This window comes from Labeo rohita, chromosome 20 (assembly GCF_022985175.1).
Source record: "Labeo rohita strain BAU-BD-2019 chromosome 20, IGBB_LRoh.1.0, whole genome shotgun sequence".
Taxonomy (NCBI): domain Eukaryota; kingdom Metazoa; phylum Chordata; class Actinopteri; order Cypriniformes; family Cyprinidae; genus Labeo; species Labeo rohita.
The window spans coordinates 4,205,813-4,219,963 of record NC_066888.1 but is presented as its reverse complement, the minus strand read 5'-3'; the positions used below and the strand labels follow the sequence as shown (position 1 = coordinate 4,219,963).

The 14,151-nt window shown below is 38.7% G+C and overlaps 1 protein-coding gene across 1 annotated transcript in view; it reads left to right on the top strand.

The window, feature by feature from the left end:
• LOC127183018 (rho guanine nucleotide exchange factor TIAM2) overlaps window positions 1–14,151 on the top strand; it is a 54,180-nt gene that overhangs the window by 16,712 nt on the left and 23,317 nt on the right. Inside the window, 5 exon segments of the mRNA XM_051138804.1 lie at window positions 10,962–11,162; window positions 11,306–11,521; window positions 11,523–12,437; window positions 12,792–13,227; window positions 13,379–13,776. Of these exon segments, the coding sequence (XP_050994761.1) occupies window positions 11,312–11,521; window positions 11,523–12,437; window positions 12,792–13,227; window positions 13,379–13,776 (1,959 nt within the window). The 5' untranslated portion in view covers window positions 10,962–11,162; window positions 11,306–11,311.

Genomic DNA, 14,151 nt, shown 5'->3' with positions numbered 1-14,151 from the left:
TCAACTGATTTGTGAAACGCACTCCGAAGTTCCGATCTAAATCAACTGATTCGTGATAGGTAATCTGAAGTCCCAATTTGAATTAAATGATTCATGATACATGATCTGAAATCCCAATTTGAATCAATCATTCATGATATGCGATCTGTAAACCTGATTTGAATCAAATGATTTGTGATACGCGATCCAGTTGGAGCGCTTCGAAACAGTAAATCACTTTACGACGCAATGATTCAGAGTTTCGAAAAAATCAGTTAAAATTATTACAGGCAGTGTTGAAAATTAAAAAATGATTGGCTCTTTTAATTTGATCTGTTTTTTTTGCTAGTGAATCACTTGAAATGAATGATTGAAGTTACAAGTTTGAACCAGTCAGAGTGGTTGCAGCATAAATTACTCACTCAATTGATTTGTCTTTTAGCATCTTCAGCCATGTTTACAGGACATTGTCAGTACTACTACTGGCTAAGCTTGCTAGTTTTATGTTTTGTTACTTTTTTTTTACTAGTTTTATTAACTGAAATCAAATCAAGTGATTCATGAATCGAATCAACTGAATCAAATGATTCGTGAACCTGCACTGAAGTTCCAATCTGAATCAAATGATTCGCGACCTGCGCTCCAAATTTCCGATGTGAAGCTAAAGATTTGCGTACCTGCTCTGAAGTTATAATCTAAATCAAATGATTCGCGATACGCACTCTGAAGTCCCAATCTAAATCAAATGATTCGCGATACGCACTCTGAAGTCCCAACCTAAATCAAATGATTTGTGAACCTACTTCAAAGTCGCAATCTAAATCAAATGAATTGTGATGCGTGATCTGAAGTCCCAGTTTGAATCAAGTGATTCGTAATATGCAATCTAAAGTTCTGATTTGAATCAAATGATTTGTGATCCAGTTGGAGCGCTTTGAAACAGTGAATTGTCAGTACTACTACTGGCTTAGCTTGCTAGTTTTATTAACTGCAATAAGTGAAAAAAGTATTTTGTTTTTTAATTTGTGTGAATTTGTCATTAAAAGATATTAAAGATATATGAAAAATTAAACACTTATTTCATAGATACATTGTCTTTCAATAATTTAAGCACTCTTAAGAACTTCTTCAGGAATATTCCTATTTTCAAGGATTTTCCAGGCCTTAAATTTCAAAAAGTCAAATTCAAGTACTTTAAGCACCTTGTATAAATCCTGTAAGATGCAGAACTGCCATCATCAGTGTTGCAAGGAATAGTCCACCACCCTTGTTCCCATGCATGTTTGACCCAAACTACCTAACCGGAACTAACATGGAAGGGTGGACTTATTTTTATGTGACATTTAAAAAGAAAAGGCCCTTTCTGATTGGTCAGTGGCCCACTGACAGGAAAAGGCTCTAGAACAGTCTATGGCCAAAGGAAATAACTCTTTTCTTTGTCAGTATGAGAGAGAAATACTTGGAAGGCTGGTCTGTTATCGGTGAAGAGAATGGGCATTTCAGTTCCGTACCTTGGTGAAATTTGTCTTTGGTGTAATGTTAGACTCAGGAAAGCAGTTTTGCATTTCCAGAGGTATCACTGCTCACAAGACAGCAAATGAACTAATCATTGAGCTTGAATAGTGCCTTGTTTTTTACTTTTTCGATGTTTGGCCTAATCATGCACCAATAACCTGACGTAAATGATGTATGTACTCATGAAATCAGAGATCTCTTTGAAATTTGACCACGAGGAGACTCATTTGAGACGTATGTTACTACCAGGTTTAAAGAGCAAAATGTTTTGCTTGATCAGTTGTGATCGGATTACCTGAGAGGGATGTACATACCAGCTGTAAAACAGAGCTTTAGACTTGTACACTGCAACAACTAATGAAAACAAATCATGGTTATTGTTGATTATTAATGGCCATTGATAATACTAGTAATGAAATCTAAGCAAATAATAAAATACTTGGAATTTTTTGAAGAAAGATGCATTTGGAGTTTGTTGGTTTTTTGTGTTTCAGTTTGTTTAAGGTGTAGGGTTGCTGTGTTTGCTTAGGTTTGGCTGTAACCGCAGCATCCTGCCTATTAGTGGGCAGCAACTGTGTGTTTGTGTGGTTAGCTGGTGCGAGTCAGGTGCTAAAACATAGCAGTGGCCAAATGTTAGTCCTCCAGAGTAAAATGTACTGTCCCAATGAATACAGCCTTGCAATAAACTGCAAAAACTGCAAAAACATGAGAATAATCCAAAAACTACATCTACGTACATTGCCATTTTATGTATACGTCTTCTGAGCCTCAGAAAACAGAATGCCGTGTGGTCAGAAGTCAAGAGATCCCTTGTGAAAAAAAGAGAGCATTTAATTAAAATAAATGTGCACTTGTAGTGTTTTTGGAAGTATATTCATAAGAAAATGTAGTACTTTAATGTACATTTTTAATCATAATGTTTTAATAATATTTTGTCATGCTTTAAAGAAGTACACTTACTATATGTTGACTAAAACACATGTAATGTAGTTGATTATAATTTTACTGTAGTGTTTTTTGATATTACATTCAAGGTTAATATATTTTAAAAATACTATATTGCAACTTCATAGTTACAAAAATGTTAAAGTTTAATTAATTTTTATAAATGAAGTTTATTTACAAAAACAGATAAACAGATAATTTTCAAAAATCATGTTTTTTATTATGTTATCATGTTTTGGTTGTGTTTTTTTTTTGTACTAGATGTATTTTTTAGTTATTGCAGTTTGAGATTAACTGGAATGCACAATGAAAAAACATGATTTTTGAAAATTTTTGCAGAGCTGATTTTGGCAAGGTAAAAAGGGTGTTTTACACTGCCATTGAGAATTTTTAGCCAAAGTATATTATAGACTTTTCATTAAGACCCTAAAGAATCATATCAACTTGTGGGAAATGGGCATCTGATGACCCCCTTAAGTGGACATCATTATCCTGTGGTTTCTACAACTGAAATCATCTAATAGCATTAGCTGTACAAAATGATTTTGGTCTGATTTGAACTAAAGAAGCCAAACTTATGATGCTGGTGTAAACTATATAATTGAAATGAGACCCTGGTCCACAAAACCAGTCATAAGGGTGAACATTTTGAATTTGAGATTTATTCTGATTCTGGCTTTCCATTGATATATGGTTTGTTAGAATAGGACAATATTTGGCCGAGATACAACTATTTGAAAATCAGGAATCTGAGGGCCCAAAAAATCTAAATATTGAGTAAAATGCCTTAAAGTTGTCCAAATAAAGTTCTTAGCAATGCATATTACTAATCAAAAATTAAGTTTTGATATATTTAACATGATCTTTACTTAATATCCTAATGATTTTTGGCATGAAAAAAAATATAATTTTGACCCATTCAATGTGTTTTTGGCAGCTGATACAAATATACCCAGGTCCAGGGTCACAAATATGATCTTGACTGACATTTGTAGATTTTGGTCTTTTTTGAATGCAAGTAGGTGATGACTAGAGCATTAGTTTGCCATAGTAAAGCCGTTTGGACTGACATCCTATAAAGGATGCTTACGATGCCCACAGAATTCCAGCAAGTTGTGTAATTCAGAAATGATGAAGCAAAACCAAGACAAACTCCTCATAGACATTTAGTTCAGTTGGTTCTGAGTGCTGAATGTTTATTACAAAACAGAACAGAGGAAGCAGCTGGAAGAACACACCCATCCCAGTGCTGACCCAGTGCAGCGCTCTGCCTTTCTGCCCACAGGCAGGCTATAAGAGTCTCTGTCTCAGGAAGTGGGAGGAAACAGGTCGAGTCTGGCTTCCTGTGTCCTAGTGCCGTTCCCTCCAGACCTGCCTTATCCAAGCATCCCTGCATTTTCTCATGAGAAATGGCCCAGTGCACACAGATGCTGTCCCCTACCCATATCTACCCCCTTTCGGCCTGGTTTTCCTGTGAGCTTGCTCACAGTGGCCTACAGTGCTTTCCTTCCGCTATGGATTGTTCTGTGACGCACAAAACTGCTTTCCTGTCAGGAAAAGGCATGCAACACACCTTCTACCATATATTTATTTCTACCATTATATATTTCCATTGTATGATATGTATATGTATTTTGGATCATTTTAATGAAACTGTATGCCTTTTAGTCCTTGTCTGAGCTTTTATGCTAGTGTTTTTACTTTTTACACTTGCACACAGTCTCTTCCTTTCTCTTTCAGGAAATCAGAACAAAAATAGCGATGAAACTCTTGTGCTTATGAGAATCACATGCTTTCTAGAATTAGAATGTCCCTCTCACTAACACCACCTGCTGTGACTAGCAATAGAAAGTAGCAAACGGTTCACGGCTCTGGTGTGAACTAAAGTATTTTGGTGCTTTTTAAAAAAAAGCAGTGAGCCCTGTAATATGTACACTTAAACATTAGGTAAAAGTAATTAGTAGTGGTATTTTTCAAAATGCTACAGATACCTCAAATTGTGTGGCTTGTCGACTTTAGCAACCACCTATACCACCCTAGTATCAAGGTGGTGAGTTTTGTATGGGCAAGCACCATTCCCAATGTTTTCTTAAAATTTAAGTTACTTAGTGAACCTTTAACTTCAAAGCTAAACAAATTCTTCACTAGTCTGACATCAGCAAAATCTCTCAAGGAAACTGCCATCCTCGTTTTTGCGGCGTATTCTCACAAATTGCTTTTGACTGGACTGCTGTCTAGCGCCAACAAAAACAGTTTACTGGAAATTGGCAGCAGTTTGATGCACTTTTACAGTATATTCAGTTAGTATTGATGCTGGTGCTGCTTTAGGTAATCGCTGTGTCTGATAGCACACAGACCTTGGCCCATGACATCTCTTTGTCAATTATTGTTGACATTATTGACGTAACAGCAGCCAAAGCAAATGGAAAAGCTATTTCCTGTATTGCCTTGTGTTGTATTATGCTGCGATTTCCCCTGTGAAAAAGTACACTTTTGCATACTTTTTTAAAACGAGTACTTATTACAAAAATAAAATACTTTAAAACAACCGAATGAAATGTTTTTTGACACAGCTGCTTTTTTAAATTTAAATGAAAATGTACTATAGTGTTGTATTATGCTACGATTTCCCCAGTGAAAAAGCTGTGCACTTTTGCATGCTTTTTAAAAAGAACTTATTACAGAAATAATATACTTTTAAAAAACTTAATGTAATGTTTTTGGACACTTAATTGCATGTTATGTAAATTTAAATTAAAATGTTTTGTAGTTTACATGATAACACTTTAGATTAGGGAACACATATTCACTATTAACTGTTTTCCCTCAAACTCCTAATTTGTTTAATAGTTAGTAAAGTAGTTGACAAGTTTAGGTATTGATTCAGGTTCCAGAACCATGTTCAGGATCTATAACATGGTCATGCATATGTGCCTAATAAGTACTAATAAACAGTCAGTATGCTAGTAATATGCATGCTAATAAGCAACTAGTTAATACTGAGAATTGGACCTTAAAAACTGGTACAGTTTATGTTTATGTTAAAGGAGAAGTTCACTTCCAGTACAAAAATCTACAAATAATTTACTCACCCCCTTGTCATCCAAGATGTTCGTATCTTTCTTTGTAAAGAAATTATGTTTCGAGGAAAACATTCCAGAATTTCTCCATATAGTGGACTTCTATGGTGCCCAAGAGTTTAAACTTCCAAAATACAGTTTCAGTGCAGCTTCGAAGGGCTCTAAAGGATCCCAGCCGAGGAAGAAGGGTCTTATCTAGTAAAACGATGGGTCATTTTCGAAACAAATTGACAATTTATATATTTTTTAAACCTCAAATGCTCATCTCGTCTAGCTCTGTGTGAACTCACATTCCTGACAGTTAGGGTATGTCGAAAAACTCTCATCTCATTTTCTTCTCCAACTTCAAAATCATCCTACATTGCTGTTTTATCTTTTTTTGTAAAGGTCATTTGATCTTCTTTGCACGTTCAATTTGTAAACACTGGGTTGGTACTTCTGCAGCGACGTAGGACAATTTTGAAGTTGGAGGGGAAAATAAGATGGGAGTTTTTCGACCTACCCTAACCAGTGTTTCCCTGATATTATATTGGGGGTGGCCCCTATAGATCGCAATATAGATTAACGTCTGTGAATATTAAAACGCAACAAGACGGTTTAAATATGAATCCTCCATGTTCTGCTTGGCTCTGTATGAATGAATGGCAGAGACGCAGCTTTGTTTACTACACGAATAATGAAGCACACGTGACGCTTCGCAGTTATTTTCGGCCTCTGCGTCTCATTATATGACGACATAAACGCATGAACTTCATCTCCAGACTGCTGTGAGAGTCACTTCATGTAAATTTTACCGTTTCATTTGAGAAAGTTAGCATCATACACACAAAAACTAACCGGCAACCTGTCAAAATAACAGTACGGTTTAACGTGTAACAGAAATGTATTAGTCTTGTATTACTTTTGTACAGTATAATGTAGGTTTTAAATATTCCTATTTCTGGCAAATTTAATTAAACAATTAAATGCAGAAATTATAATAACAGAAATAACATAAAAACTCAACTGGTAACAAATAAATTTCATTTCATTAAAAATAAATAAATATTTAATGCCTGTATTTGATTATCAGAAAAATTAAAACACACAAGAGAAAAAAAAAAAAAAAAAAACGGGTTACACAGAGTTCGCAAGGATCTGAGGTTAAAAAGTATATAAATTGTAAATTTTTTTTTTAGAAAATAACAGATCATTTTGCTAGGTAAGATGCTTGAGAGCACTTTGAAGCTGCATTGACACTGCATTTTGGAAGTTCGAACTCGCGGGCACCATAGAAATCCACATTATGGAGAAATTCTGTAATGTTTTCCTCAAGAAACATAATTTCTTTACGACTGAAGAAAGAAAGACAAATATCTTGGATGAAAAGGGGTAAGTAAATTATCTGTAAATTTTTGTTCTGGAAGTGAACTTCACCTTTAAATGAAATAATATGAAATTAGTATTGCTTTTTTGGCCCTTTTAAGTACGTCTTTACATGTAAATTTATAGTTACTTTCATTGTTAAAGTGCACTTCTGAATGTAAGGTTTATGGTAAACTAAAATATACTTTAATGTTGAAGTTTTTTGTATTTTGTATTTGTATTTTATATACTTTTAATATTAAGTATATTATTAAATAATAATAAATACACTACAAGTACAATTAAGCACACTTCTTTTACACGATGCCATGAAACATAAAATACCCCTATGTTTCAGAAAATATTATCTCGGAATCAAAGTGTGTGTGTGTGTGTGTGTGTTCTAAGTATGCAGGAGCAATTCCACACTTCCTGTCTGTTACTTTGATCCAGCCTCTTGCTTTTATCAAACGATCACACTCCAACACCTGGAACCAACAAAGCTTTCTCTCTGTCCCTTCTCCTTGGTGCTGTATGTTGTCTTTGGTGTGGTAGTTTGTCTTAAACGTGGTGTGCTGGTAGTTATGGCATGCTGGGTCAAACAAGAGGCCCAGTCATGATGGTCTTCCAGGCGGCCAGCTGCCTCCACCACCCAAAACCACCCCTCCCAAAACCGCTTAGAGTTGTTCTTTATAAAAATACATACTTTTATAATGCCCTCATTCTTCGAGCCAGGAAGACATAATCACTGTTTACAGAGTGTAATGTGTTTGTAAATGTGCACGTGTTTTATATCAGGCTGCAGAACTATAATCGCTCATTGGTTTAGAGCAGCAAGACTGGATTCACTGTTTGTCTTAGGCTGTTACAGTAAGCTCATGTGAATGTGCACCTGGTATCCTTTAAAATGAAAATAATAAATCAATAAAACTGTCCTGCTTTAATTTGTATTTAATTTGTAACTATACCTTTATACTTTTTAAATTAAATGTGAATGCTACTTGCCTGTGTAAATCTCACCACCACAGTTTCAGAGGATTCTGGGTGTTTGCCCACCCCATGTCTGTATTACCCCTTTTTCACCAGCATGAACTGGGTGCTGGTTCAGAGCCAGTGCTATTGTCGGTTCGGAGTTGGTTTGACTGGCGTGCCTTCTAAGAACCGGTTTGCCTTTCCATGAGGTAGAGAGCCACCACAGAGCCAGGTCTTAGGTCACTGAATACGTCTCATCTTTTCCAGCAAAGCTAATTCGGCAGCGCCAAACACAAACACACCGGGCTTGCACAGGATGTGTCGGCACCACACAGGCCGACTGGCGCGTGGCATCTGAGCACCGTGACAGCGAATGGAGCTGTGTTAATTTTGACAGCAAATTTTGATTTAGTCTTAGTCATAGTCTTCTGACTAAAATGGCATTTAGTTTTAGTCATACAGTATGTTAGTCATCTGAATTGTTTTTAGTTTTAGTCTAGTTTTAGTCAATTAAGATTTTAGTCGACTAAATCTACAGTAGTTGTAGTCAGCTAAAATCTAATAATGGGTTTAGTCACAGTGTAATGCATTTATGAAGCCTTTCTCTAAAATTACCAAACTCATTGTATGTTTGATTTTAAGGTTTTATCATGATAGACACAGATTTAACTGCTGTGACATGCAACATGCCTTTATTTTAAAATTAATTGAAATCACTTCTCGTAAAGAAATATGAACATGGTCTTCTTTTCAATGAAACGTGGTTATATAGGCTAATTGTGCAGTCTTTATAACAACTTGTTTACCACATTCTTTATTCTTTCAAGCAGATATATTTATTCATATAATTAAATTTAGATTAATCTGTATTAGGGCTACTAAAGTGATTCAGTCAAGAGCAGTGACTGATTTTCTGTCTGTCTTTTGTTGCTTGGTAAACATCAGTGCCACAGACAATAGCAACTAAATTGCTGCCGTCCTTTTAAAACTGAATGCACGGATACAATGTACTGATACACATCCAAAATTCTCCCTACTGTTTATGCTCACTTAAGACATAATTGACTGTGTTTACATGAATACTCGTCAAAACGGACAATTCAGTATAATTTTGTGTGTATTTCTCTGTTCATGAGACACAAAAGAGTACTCGTGTGCTGTGTGAAAGGCGCTGCTTGAGTGTGTGCGTCAGAAGTTCTCTTTTGTGTCATCAAATTTATCCATGCCCTTCTCTTACTCCAAGATATTGACATTTTTGAACATTTTATGAGATGTGCAGCAAGTGTACGCTAGCTTATGTCCCACCGGATAGATCAGTAGGCTATGATACAGTTCTAATGTGCACATCTAAACTCTTAACCACGCAGCAGATTCGTTCTAAATGAATCTCTTCCCAAATTGTCTCTCCCTAACATGTCTCGTTTTTATTCGTTGACGAAAAGTTTTTGTCATTCAAAGTGAGTTTTTGTTTTGTTATTGTCTCATTTTCATTGGTGAGAAATTAATACTGGAATGGAGAGCAGATGTGCACGCTGACGAAAACCCAAGCAAGCCTAATATCAACAATGGTTGATGTTGCGTTGCTATTGATGTTCATGGCTTCGCGGATTTACATCAGTGAATTCAATGTTTTGTTGCTACTTATGAACCGCTTTTCCTGTTTGCGAGCTGGTGCTTTGGGTGTTGAAAGACAAAGAACCGATTTGAAACTAGGCTCTGGCTCTGAACCAACAGTCAAACTGCTTTAGTGGAAAAGGGGAATGAGTTATTCTAGATATGGTTTTTGTACCATTTGAGTGTAGGCCTAAGGGATTTTCTCACCATTGTACATCAGCTAAAAATTGTAAGTTGGATCAATAATTGAAAAAAAGTATCATATAAGCAGTCTATATGACTGATGGGAAATGTTCAGAGTCTTCTAAAGTCAAACAACCAAACAACTAAGAATGAGAAGTGGCAGACATATGCCACAATTTCAGTTCCTGAAAGGTTTGTGACGTTCAGTGTCAAGAGCAGATGGAAAATACCTATACATAACAAAACCCACACATGCATCCTTCAACAAGTGCCTTTGACTTATCACATAGTAGCTCTTGGCTCAGTCTGTTGAATTCTAGTAAAGTTTGGCACTGCACAGTCTTGTGCTTCTTTTGGGATGAGTGAATTGCGCGGGTCGAGGGTGACTGATCTCACTCCTTGGGGCAGCAGATGGCCAGTGAGACACACAAAGAAGCTCACAATGTGAGCGACTGCCATTCAGATCATCTTTTCTCAATGGAACGGGACACACATCCCACAATGCCCTGGTTCAGCCCTCTGTGGCCCGGCGTCTGGAACCGACAAAGCTTATTGGCTGCTTCTGTGTTCCGTCTCATACAAAGCCACAGTGTTGGAAGCATAACATCACACCGCCTGCTGGTACTTTTCATAATGAAGCAGCCGTCCGCCTCCCTGCTGGATCTCAAGTGCACTGTTCCTTGCTTCATTGAAGCTTGGTCGTGTGAAAGAAGATGGTGTTGGCGGCATTCAGTGCTCACTCCAGGGTTAGAGGTCATGGTTAGGGTGGTGTGTGCTTAAGTCCTCCCCCGACCCCTCCTTATCCATATCCTCTTGAGCTGCTCTGGCAAGACTGTTTGGCTGCCTCTGAGCCCCAAAGTCCCTTCTCACCCCTAAATCTCTGTAAAGTTCACAGGATATGAGAATTCCCAAGCAGCCAGGAGAATTTCATTCTGCCACTAATAAAATTCTCATTATGGATCTTTTGCAAATTCTCTTCTGGCTTTGAGACTGAACAATGCTACCCCAAACATATTCAAAAGATTTTGTGTACAGTCCAAACACGTTGCTTGAAGGGATTGAGTTACTTAACCATTATGGTTCAGACAAAAAATAAAGAAAATTGTGAAGAATTTCCTATTCTGAAAATAAACAGTGAGGTTGTATGAAGTCTGCTCTTGTAAAAGCTTGCGGCGCTACGTCATGGAATGTGGCAGCAGGACAGAAGCGTGAGGTCTGTTTAGATTTGGGGTTGGGGGTTGGAGTGGGGCTTCCCACTGCAGACTGCACACACAAGAGCTGACTGTGTGTTACTGACACATGCCCCTCCCTTCCTCTGTTTCTCCACAGATGAGCGATGGAGAGAGAGAGAGGGGAACAGCTGTGGTAGAGAGACGGTGAAGGGAGGAGGATCTCAGTGAGAGTCAGATGCTGCACCAGGCAGGAGCAGACAGAAGTCAACCGTAGACAACGTTAGGAAAAGAGGATGACTATTGCATTGGAATACGAAATATGAAGGACTGTGCGCTCTTACAACTGGCTTTATAACAGGTAACTCCATTACTATGTAATACTGTTGTTTTAAAAGCGTATGTTTTTATGTGTAGGTACATGGATAAATAGAAAGTTAAATGCATGGAATGCATGGAATATGTAAATTTGACCTTGATGTTTCTTTACCATTTTCCTCACAGATAAAAATGGGAAACACAGATAGTCAGTACAGCAATTTCATCATCCCTGGTAAAGGAAAGTCTAGCTCCCTCAAGCTGCACACTTCTAAAGAGGAGGCACTCTCTCCACACTCTTGGTGGAGGAGCTCTGAGAGCACCTCTGGATACAAAGCCAAAAATGGATCACCACACAACAACAGCCAACCTCACATCTCCCATCATTATGACTGCATTAAGGGGGGGATCTAGTGACAAAATACATTTAGAGAGCGAAAGAGACTATGACAACCTTTTATTTCAAGGAAATGGATTCTTTGTAGGCTACAGACAACAGACTGGAGGCCTCCAGGCCCCTATGAGGAGCACCGGTTCTGAGCTTAAAGATAGTAAGAGCAGTCCCAAAGTTCTTTTTCGTGAGGATGGAAGTCTGAGGGTAGAATTTACCAATGCACGAAGGGAGCCGGATGTTGAGCTGTCATTAGGCAGCTGTCTCAGTGGACCCGTTGATGCTACCCAAAGGGCCAGTAATGGAAGTTCTCTTAGCTCTGAGGGCTCATGGTATGACTCACCCTGGGGGAATGGGACGGAAGATCTGTGTGATAACGTCTTCACCACCGGACAACCTTCGGACAACAGTAGTGGATATACCACACTCTCATCCACACGTACTGTGGACTTTGGATGTTTTAATGGTTACAATACAGAACCGTCTGAGAACCATATAGGTAACCTCACTTGCCAAACCACGGTTCATGGCAGTCAGTATGCCAGCAGTGACTGCAATAGTAATGGGTACAATGTTAACCGAGCTGAGGAGGACAGTGGTATTGGAGACTCTGTGCTCCTTCATTTGGAACATAATGGATTATCTGACCTTTACACAAACCCCAACATGACTGTGCCATTTCCTACCGTTGGCATCCTAGCGGCGGATCAGCTCGAGGACAGTCCTCACCTCCAAGCCTCACTGACCTCGTCCCTGGATGTGAACTCCCAGGATAAGAGTCAACACACCCAGAATTACAACTCACAAACTCTGCCATGCAGAAAACCGGTTCCTGATGGCAATACAAGGAAAGACTCGCTCAAGAGTCGCATCCGCCGCCTCAGCGATTGGACGGGAAGTCTGAGCAGGAAGAAGCGAAGGCTGCAGGTAAGAATTTTTTGTGTGTGTATTGGGGATTAGTGTAAATCTGTCATCAGAGCAGGCCTTCCTTAAAATTTCATTTCCTGTTCAGTGTTCTGGTAGCAAAATTGTTTTAGTTGAACTTGACATTTTTCAATGCTGTAAAGTATTCTTAGAAGGCATACCTCTCTGAAACAACAAATTACAGCTGTTTCGAAATAACATGCTTGTTGGATTGACCATAATTTGTTAGGAGTTGTTAGGAAGATTAAAGACTGAGCAAAGGATGTGAAAGGATTCACAACATTGTGTCAACCTTGTAAAACATGTACATGTTAACATTTGCCATCTTCTTCTCACTTCATGTCTACCCAACCTCAGGAACCTAGTACTCTGGACTTTACAGATGTTGTTAGCTGTGGAGCTGGGGGAACACTAGAAGAATCCAAACCATTTTGGAATCCCATGTCCTCCCAGACACAGTTGGACTGCTCTGGCTCCTCAACAGGCCCATTTGGGCAGCAGAACCAGGGTGCTGCTTTGAGGCAGAACATCTATGAGAACTTTATGCAGGGACTCGAGACTGGCAGCAGCAGTGGAACTGCTGATGGTCTCCAGGTCTGGGAGGGTGAAGGAGAAAGCAGCAGTGGTTCAATGGGCTCCTTGGAGCAAATGGACTTCCTGTTTGAAAAGGAGCAAGGTGTTGTGCGGAGGGCTGGTTGGTTGGCTTTTAAGCCCCTAATTACCCTTCACAAGGACCGCAAACTGGAACTGGTAACAAGACGCAAGTGGAGGCAGTACTGGGTCACGCTCAAAGGTAAAATGGTAGTCTTGAGAACATGTGGACAATAAATGCAATGTTGAATTTGTAAGCAAGTAAAACATGCACAACCAATTAAATTTAGCTGTAATGGATAATGTTTCCTCTTCATTATTATAAGTTCTGCCTGTTTTCCTTTCTCCTGTAGGCTGTACACTTTTGTTGGGTGAATCCAATGGAAAGACCTCCCCTGAGCAGGAATGCACCCCACGTTACGCAGTGCTTGCTGAGGACAGCATTGTGCAGGCAGTTCCTGAGCATCCCAAGAAAGAGCATGTCTTCTGCCTCAGCAATGCATATGGAGATGTCTATCTCTTTCAGGCTGCTAACCAAACAGACCTGGAGAACTGGGTGACGGCCATCCATTCTGCCAGCGCATCACATTTAGCTAAGCGTCAAGGGAAGGAGGACACTCTACGTTTGCTGAAGAGCCAAAGCAGAGCTCTCCTGCAGAAGATCGACATGGATGGCAAAATGAAGAAGATGGCTGAGCTGCAGCTGTCCGTCATCAGCGACCAGAAGAACAGGAAGGCTATTGAGAGCCAGGTGAGGAACAAAACGGATGTGTGGTGATGTTTATGCATATGTGTGTGGTTTGTTTTGAAAGATTAAAGGCTGAGACCAAGTAGTTCAGATGAGTGGTTTGCTAAATTGGGCAATTAAGTCATTGCTGTTGGTGTTTGAACAGAAACCACACCACAGTGCCTTCAGAGCATCCAAATATATAGTACATGCATTCAGACTTGACCCCCATCCCTTCCCATCTTGCTGATTTGCATTATCTATTTCTAGATTTTTATGCTTAAAAAAATGTGAGGGGTGCTTACGTATAAGTCACGGCCAATGTTGTGGGTTGTTGTAACACTATAATATTCAAAATTTCTACAGCTTTCTCAAGTTATTTCAATGCATTTTTCTTCT